General features: G+C 39.6%; 1 protein-coding gene across 3 annotated transcripts in view; it reads right to left on the bottom strand.

The window, feature by feature from the left end:
• Positions 1-7,795, bottom strand: part of necab1 (N-terminal EF-hand calcium binding protein 1) — a 25,700-nt gene extending 17,905 nt beyond the window's left edge. Inside the window, exons 1-5 of one of the 3 annotated variants that reach the window (XR_007034955.1) lie at positions 7,653-7,794; positions 5,250-5,274; positions 3,161-3,269; positions 592-617; positions 174-271 (exon numbers count right to left, since the gene is read on the bottom strand). Coding sequence is in view for 2 of the 3 variants with exons in the window: in XM_035183027.2 (XP_035038918.1) it covers positions 174-271; positions 592-617; positions 3,161-3,269; positions 5,250-5,274; positions 7,653-7,739 (345 nt within the window). In the remaining variant the exon portion in view is untranslated. Of the gene's footprint in view, positions 1-173; positions 272-591; positions 618-3,160; positions 3,270-5,249; positions 5,275-7,652 lie in introns of all 3 variants that reach the window. The other 2 variants (XM_035183027.2, XM_035183028.2) reach the window with 2 other exon arrangements.
• Positions 7,796-9,405: the final 1,610 nt, after the last annotated feature.

Below are 9,405 nucleotides of genomic sequence, written 5' to 3'. Positions count from 1 at the left end.
AGAGACACACACACACACACACACACACACACACACACACACACACACACACAGGCACACACAATGCTGACAGGGTGTCCAATGTCCACCAAAGATAAATATCCATAACTACTTAAAGAATCTGTACCCTAATGACGTTGGTTCATCAGATTCTCTGCTTGTTCAAACCTTACCTTCTTGGTTTTGTCCATGGCCTTCAGTATGGATTTATTCAGGTCTTCTAAGGCGCCGAGGACGTTCTCATATTCACCGAGGTGCTGGGAGAAATACTCTTCACAGCGGCAGGACGGAAAAAAAGAGAGAAAGATTTTGTGAGTTAAGGAAGTCGGACAGGGCTTTAGGTGCTGTGTTGAAGCAGCATTAGTGTGACACCTCAGTGACACAGCCTGCAGGGGTTTGGTCACAGAGCATGTGACCACGTCTAACATGGTTCTTTCCTTATGCCGGGAAAATGTCAAATAGCATTTGAGTCTACGGGGCTGCCGACTGCAAGGTACAGCCACATAGATCAAGCAGAACAGAACAGCTTCCTATTCATAAAATTCAAAGTTTTTTTTATTATTATTTTATTTAGATACAGAGTCAACTTACCACAGAGTTCATCAGTGTCCACATTGCTGAAAGACAAAACATGAGAGATATTTAGATTAAAAAGGATTTATTAAACTACAACGGCCACTACAACTAAAACCATCTGAATCTGGATCTGGATTTTTTTTTCATCGAGATCCATGAATTATTCTCAGAGAAATCAAGGGAAATGTAAAAAAAAAAACATGTTAAGTAAATAGAAAAACTAAATCCTGAATTTCCCTCCTCATTCGGATCCACACCAAAATATACGTGGTACATCCCTGAACTATACCTCATCTTTCCTCCAAATTTTGTGGTAATCAGTTGTGTAGTTTTTGTGTAACGCCAATGAAAACATCCCCTCTTTGACAGAAGTAAAAACAGATGTATCCAAGGTTAACGGAGGCAACAGACTAATCTTTCTTCCCCCTGCAATTTTCTCTGTAGACTGTGATTTGGTAAATCAGTAAGTGATGACGAATGGGAGCAAGTAAAAATATGTCAGAAGAAATTAAGTTACATTTTCTGCCCTCAGAGGTGTGAGCCAGAGGCCAGACACCGAATTGTTCAACAGAAACCCCTGAGAATTTTTTTGCTGTTGTGATGAAGGTCTGTGTATGAGTGTGCTTCAGGGAGGAGGTCTCTCTGTGTGTGTGTGTGTGTGTGTGTGTGTGTGTGTGTGTGTGTGTGTGTGTGTGTGTGTGTCTGTGTGTCTGTGTGTGTGTGACTCTGGTGAATTACACTGGCTTTAACTCTATTCCACACAAGCTGCAGCTGTCGTTCACAAGAGGGTAAAGTGCTGCAGGGATCAATTGGTCCAAACAGGAGAAAACACTTAGAGCCACACGATGAGAAACCAGAACAGAAGAGGTAAAGCACAGGTTGGATATTAAACTGAGACTATGAAACTCTGACTTTTGTGTTGAAGGAAACTTGCATGTTTTGACATTATAAGATACATTATTTACTAATGGACCAAACATGGGTTAGAGATGCTTGCAAACTACACTAAACAGTAGCTACTACACATATTTAATTACTACACTAACGACACAAAGCTGTATTTGGCCTGAAAAGGTAAATAAAATGTAAAAACTGACTGTAGGTAAAATATAAATACATTCACAAGGCGTTTGCCTCTGAATTCTATCCAAGGCTTTTATCCAGAATCACATATCTCTCCATGACTTTGGAGACTTTATGTGTTTTCCCTGACAGTGATGCAGAGGTGAATTGAACACACTCAGAGTTTGACAGTTTGATTGAGAAATTGAAGAACGAGATTCTCAGGTTGTGTTGAATAAATATTCAAGTTTCTAACACCTTCAAGATATCTCCTCAACTAATGACAGAATTCTCATCTTCCTCTGCCATTTAATGAAAATAGCGCTAACATATCATGGTTTCAAATGTTCAGTCCTGCTCTGTCATTCTTCTAAATGTTGTTGGCTTTGCTGAAATGTATCCATTCTATATGTACCTGCGAGAGATTTTTTTCCAGAATAACAGACTATTCGTTTAATTTCTGTGGCCCCTCAGCTGATTTGTGTTGACCTGATCTAATCTCCCTGCCTCCTCTGTGTGGCTGTGAACAGGATCCAGCTGCTTAGTATCAAAGAGAGTCTTGAAGACTGACTACAGAACAAGGCTACACAAAGGGGCGCGATCAATATTCACACACACTTAATGGGACCTTGGATTCGAGTCAGATCTAATGCAAAGCACTGATGGTGCGAATTTGAAATTCCTCTTTGAGCCTCTTGATCAGAAGAGTAGGGACATGGAAATTAAAGTCACGTATTCTATAATTGATAAAGTGGGTATTAATAAAATATTATGCTTGCAAAGTAAAAATATTATGAAGAAAGAATCCAGTCTGGGCCACAGACCTGCTGCTGATGTAAATATAACCTACATCAACCACCACTTGATAAAATATCAAAATGTTGGGGAGTTAATAAGCAATAATAATAGTTTTAATATAAGTCTGTCTGAAATTCTTACGTGTAAGATCTAAAAATGTGCGACAGGTTGACAGGTGAACAGAGACATTTATTTGACATGAGTCTCCTGTGTCCTGCAGAGGGACAGACACACAGTCCACTGCCCACAATGCTTCACTTCACATCTTCTCATCACTGTCATCACTTCAACAATACTGAGCTTATGAATAAATAGAAAAGTCTCATCAGAGTGTAAGGCCCAGTTTCCTTTAAATATTTAATAATCAAGAGTCACTTTTGGGATGTTTGGGATTTTTCACATTATATTCTCTACAAGCATCCAACAGGATTTCTTATAACACTTAAGCCTGGTGAGTTTGTCCAGTTTGGTTTGAAAACATGTCAAGACTATTCTCATAGCAGACAAAAACTGAGCTGTGACGGACTCTAAGTAAATTATTATATTTAACAAATCTCTCTTTGGTTGGAGACAAATGAAGTCGTCACAGTGTTGACCTGAAATTTCAATCCATCAAAACAATGTTTCACTGTTTATGTAAGAGACACGGAAGCACATACACATATTATTGACCCCTCCTCCCTCACCCTTATCCCCAGATGAAGCACCACATCAACTGACTTACTCTGTGTTATGGGTATCGATCGTGTGGAAGAGCTCCTTCAGTTCGTCAGCTGTCAGGACTCCATCAGAGAAGTAGGACTTGAATTCGTCAAAGGAAAGCTTCCCATCGTCTGGGGACGGAGCAGAAAATGCAGCGTGTCAACAAGGTGTCAGGGCAGCTCAGTCAGGACGGCAGCAGCCGGTGAGGCCAAGTGACCAGTTTCTAAAATGTTCCTCATATGTATCACAGACAAATCCAGAAATGACAGGAACTGGAAGTCGGTAGCACGGACAAACTGGTACGATAACATATCGTTAGGAATGTTCAGTGAAGCTCCCGGCTCCACGAGTGTGTTTCCCATGTGTGATGTGAGGCGGTGATCTTTAAATTGTCACCGTTGACCTGCTCGGGAGGTGGTGCTCAGTATGAATGTCATGTCACTGTTGATGATGTGAGCATGAGCCCCTTTTGAAGGCTGTACAAAGGCACACACACACACACACGCAGACACACACATACACACACAGAGAGAGAGACACACACATAAATGGAAATAGAACGGTGACTCACAGTGAGCTCAGAAATAGTCTTGGAACAAACCTGACATATAAATATTGTTGTTTGCAAAACACGTAGAAAACAAAGATGTGTGATGGTTGTTTATTTTCCTGCGTGATGAGACCTGAAATCACTCACAGCGTGGGATATTTGAATTATGAAGCACGTCATGTCATGTGAATAATGAATTCTGTACGGCTATTTTTGGTCATTTATATCAACTATGTTCATAATCTGTGCTACTAGTGGGAGGACAGCTGTGTGACGTGTAATGGTGTCCGTTAACGTGCCAGTTTAAACCTAATCCCTGTTGCTGATCTCAGCAGGATAAATAGACTATATGTATTTCTATACAGGATCTAAAACCATAGCAGTGCAGTGGATGCAGTAAAACAAATAACTAGTTCTAATTTACGATTCCAGTTTTTATTCTATATTTCATTAAATAAAATGTAAATAAATCTTTTTCTCCAAGTATTTTGGCTTCATGTCAGGACAGTGGGAGAAAGTGGAGATACTAAATAATAAATATGAAGCTACAGCTCACATCTGGTTAACTTTCCTGAGCACAAGGACTTTAACAGGGGGAAATAGCAAACCTGGCTCTGTCTGGAGGTAAGAAAACCATCATCCACCAGCACCTCTGACAGCATCTCTGAACAGGAGGTGCTTTAGACACGTCTTTTACTCGTCTGTCTCATGCACACCTGACAGAACAGATACGCTTCTACTTTAACCATCCAGCTGTCAACATGATCCATCTCTTCTTCTTATGATCTAACTCTGGGAAAGCATGTTTCCCAAAATGTCAAATTATTCTCCTTTCTGCAGCAAAGAAATACGAAATGAATCCAGAATTTATTTTCATTTCAATGATGTATAATAGTTAATGTATTAGTTATCTCAATAAGTAGGTCGACTGCATGCGCCATTAGAACATTTGTGAATTATTAAAAATGTTATCACTGGAATTCAAAGGATTTTTATTTCATTCAACATTTCATAGTCTGAGTTATCTTCATAAATCAGACTTAGTAAATTAAAATGCAAGGCCTGTGTGCCATAAAAGCTGCAGATCCACAGTGTTATTTGACTTCCTCTCAGATTCTCTTCATCTGAGTATTTAGGTTGACAGGTTGGAGCAGGATGAATGGGTAGAAACTTGAATTCAGACTCCTGCTGTCTCTAGTTATCAACAAATATATTTATTTTTGTATGTTTACACTGCACAAGCAGAAGATAGCGAAGGTGAAACAACAGCAGAATCTGTGTTGAGCCTCCAGCTCTAAAACCTTGAAGTTGTTAAGTGTGGACTGCAGTGATAAAAGTGTCTAACTAGTAAAGACTCTTGAAGTCCGTCTTCATTTACACACTGATTGTGAGCCTCTGTGGGCATGGTCAGTTTCCTGTTTCCATGGAAACGGAAAGCGTATGGCCAGAGAGCCCTGATCAGAATTTCATTGAGGAACTTGTACATCTGATTTCACACACCAGAGTGAGGGCGTCGAAGGAAAACGCCAGAGACGCATGAGGGTGTTTGTGTGATATTTACCGTTTTTATCAGCTCGCCGTAAAATCTGTAACGAGAGGGAGAAGAAAGAGGACTGTCAGGTTTCCCATCATCAAAGTTCAGATAAGTGTGTGTTTGTGAGTGTGTGTAAGTGGGGATCATCGATCACACTCTCAGTGGGTCATTAAATTATTGATAGCGCTGCCCCACAGTCCAGACGAGATGAAAGTAAGAGTGGCAATGACCACATCAGCTTGAAAAGGTTCGAGCCACCGACCTCAAAATAGCATCTTCTCATCTCGTGTTGGCACTGAAGCAGAATCTGAGCAGAGTGTATTTACACATCATCCCCGCAGGCGGAATCTGACTATAATCCTCTATGTGCAAGATCTAAAATGTAAAATTGAAACCAAACACAAAGTGGTTCCCTCCTTGGACTCGGTCGACATGAGGATAAAGAAGCAAATTTAAAACTACACCCCCTGTTCTTTAGTACTCGGCTGATTCTCTAAATCTTTCCTGCCAATCACTTAATTTCTGTCCAACATCCTTACAGACCTGCTGCCTCTCTGTTCTCACTCATCTTTTATCCACATCTAACTCCCATCAGCAGTCAGTCGAATTCAGCACTGCTTCATTTATCTGTACGAGGCCACAGTGCAGAGCGGCTGTGTGAGGAGTGAATGAAGGCAGAGGAAAGAAGACACTGTAAACTGCAACGTGGAAACAATCAATTCTCATGTCTATGTCCCAAATCGAAACCGTCTTCATTCGTCTAGAACTGTGACGATCAATAGCTTAGTTGATCAACAAGTCTAATCAGCAGCGTTTTTCATGGTCACTGAAGTCAATTTTAAAGCAAAGATTACCAAGTATTTGATGATTCCAACTTTATTACTGTTATATATATTTTTTGTGTAGATTCAGGACTTTTTTCACTTTCTTTAACATTGTGAGATTGGGGCTGTTTTTCAACTTCCTCCTGGATTTACAATTGAGAATAATTCATGGATCTTATTGGACATAAAACCAGGCATGTTTAGGGGACAGATCTCTACAAGTGTGTAGAGCAGAGCTTAATACAAATCTGGATCTATCACATTTAATGTGGTTTCATAAGGGGACTGTTGGGTCTTGGCAGAGGTATGTGCTCTACTCTATTCATTTGGATATGATTTAATTCATGAGATTGTCTGAGGCTTGATGAGAATATGAATATTATTCACTGTGTCGCTGATGAGCTGCAGATTAATCAACAATGGAAATAAATGTTGTTTACAGCCCTCCAGCTCTCCAATTACTCATCTATACATCTACTTGCTCATGTACGTGTCACATTGATGATTCAGATAATAATAACACCGTCACTGCTTCGAACCCTGTACCGATTTGGTCTCATTTTCTTGTCTCATCCTGTTTAATCTTTTACATCCAATGAGAACAATTAATTAAACAAACCCAGAATAGGAATGGGTTTTTCCCCCCTCGAGTACATCCGCTAATGAAGTGGAACTCTGGCACCGAAACACCATCAAAATGATAAAGACACGGAGACACAACCTGTGGCAGGAGTAAAGACTATTTAGAGCCAGTGTGCAGAAACTCATACAGAGAGAAGTCAATAGATAACAGAATCCAGGCCGTCGACCAGCTCGTCTCTTAACATGACGGGGGTGTCACTCCCTGTCAGTCAGTTCCACATACGTCAACATCAGTGAGACGTTTGATGTGATCTATATATACGACTTCCTGCTCTCATATAAATCTCCCATGTGAGCATCCACCCGAGCCACAAACAGGTTCATAGTGAAGACACGGAATTTAATGACATAGAGCGGAGAAATGTGGGTTTAATATAATTAGGTGGCAGATAGGAACAAAGCAGTGCAATGAAACGGGGAGAGAGAGAGAGAGAGAGAGAGAGAGAGAGAGAGAGAGAGAGAGAATCACTTGAAGAAGATCACAAACTATAGTGATACATACATGGCATTAGATTTTAATAAATAAATCCACAACACGTTAAGGGAATATGAAAGTTTTAGCATTAGAGATTTAAAAAAGTCAACAATTACAGTAACTTGGTATTTGCTCCTGAACAACGACATATAAATGGATGACCAGGCTTTGAGAGCAAGAGGCTAAATTAAAGGTCAGGCTTGTCAAATTCATTCATCCCATAGGGAACTGTCTGTACCCTGCATACACAACAGGGTTCCACATGAACTCAGGTGATACAAAACCTCCAAGAAATAAATCACTGAAAGTTAAGCAAAAATGCATATTTTTCTCCAAATACAAAGAAAAATGCTTTCATGATAGTTTTACATTAATTTTTGTCCTGCTTTGATAAGCTGCGGATTATCACAAAATCTAAATGTAAGCAGCAGTAGTGAATATTAAAGTCATTATTTTTTCTCTAAGGATCATTAAACATGTTTTACTCACATCAATGAAAATCGACATCCCCTTCTTCAGCTCCAGCTGAGCGCAGGGCTCCTCGCACACAGACTGAACCTCCTCTGAACAATCCATCACCACAGATCAGGCTCCAGTAGTGAACTGCAGGGGAATGCGAGCGTCTCAGCCTCTTATCTGATCGCTGCCACCGGTCAGACACAGACACAGCGACCCCTAGCTGCTGTCAAACCAACAGCAATCACACACACACACACCCCACTCCCCAAGTATAGTCCCACCATTTAACCCTTAACTTCATGTATGTGATCATGGAAAATGGCTGTAATGTTGTCCCTTTAAATGTTAAACATGGTCTCATTATTCTGAGATCTGTCATTTTGCACTGGGCTCACGCAAACTGCCACTTCTCTCAACTAACTCTGAGATTCATGTGCTTTTATTTTGACAATATATTACCAGACTGCCTGACATATAAGCGACAGCCTGTTTCTGTTTTGTATTTGTCATTTGTCTGTTGATGTTGTGATGAGTCCAAACCTGTCCACCCCAGCATCCATCACTGAAATATGTTCTAATATTTCCCCAAATTTGAGTCACAAAAATAGTAAAATACAAAGAAAAGGAGGATGCATAGGCTCCTTTTCTTTGTATTTGATTATTTTTTATTATATTTTATACATTCACGTGTTCTCTTGTCTACCTCGTTTTGACTTTCTGCCGCTGCAACAAGTATCTTGTCTTAAAGATGTGATCTGGATAATTTTTTTTAAGTAAAAGAAAAAGACTTATAGCCATATGATAGTCTCTTAAAGGGATAGTTCTCCAAAAAAATGAAAATTCACTCAGTATCTACTCACCACTATGCCGATGGAGAGGTGGGTGAAGTGTTTGAGTCCACAAAACACTTTTGGAGTTTCAGGGGTAAATAGTGTTGCAGCCAAATCCAACACAATTGAAGTCAATGGCGACCACTCTTCAAACGTGTAAAAACAACAGAAAAAAAACATTAAATGCCTGCATACTGCTCCTGTTGTGTAATCCAAGTGTCCGTAAGCCCCGACATTCACATTCGACTCAAAACTGCGTCATTTACACCATGTTTTTAGGCTAAATCTCCCCTGTTATACTCTTCCTATTTAGTGCTGCAGTTCTCGTGAGAACTCGTGAGTTACTCATTCACAACTGCTGCAACTCGTCTCATGAGAACTCGCAATAGTCGAATTTAAATGTCAGGGCTTTCATAAAATGTTACGACAAAGCTGTGTGTATGATATTAATTAATATTTCAGTCCTCTGAGATTTTTTTGGAGCCTAATATGTAAACGCATTTAATCCTTTTCATTTCAGGAACACTTTAAGGAGGGAAACCAACAATACCCAACAGTGAAGATAAACGGAACTACGTGTTATTTTAACTGTTTTGCGAGTTGAAGAAGGAACTCTGGCATAATGTTAAATGTTTTTCTATTTTCAAAATGTCAATTTACCTCTGGAAAACACTGGAAACTGGAAAGTGTTAAAATCAACTCTGTGGGAGTTAATTAAACACTGCACTGGACTTGCTGTGTAGGATTCTCATTGACAACAAATGGTAAAACATATGTGGGAAAATTCACATTTTTACTTTGTAAATTGAATATCAAAATATATTCAAATAGAAACACAAATTAATCATTTCAGCTCATGTTGGTGTGGCCCAAATTTATGTTGAAAAAGTTTTTATTTTTATGAATCAACCCTGATAATTAATGTGACTATATATTAAATGTTTCCACATCGG

Source organism: Hippoglossus stenolepis, chromosome 17, assembly GCF_022539355.2.
Source record: "Hippoglossus stenolepis isolate QCI-W04-F060 chromosome 17, HSTE1.2, whole genome shotgun sequence".
NCBI lineage: Eukaryota > Metazoa > Chordata > Actinopteri > Pleuronectiformes > Pleuronectidae > Hippoglossus > Hippoglossus stenolepis.
Note: the sequence above shows the minus strand (reverse complement) of the source record. Positions and strands in the feature narration are given on the sequence as shown.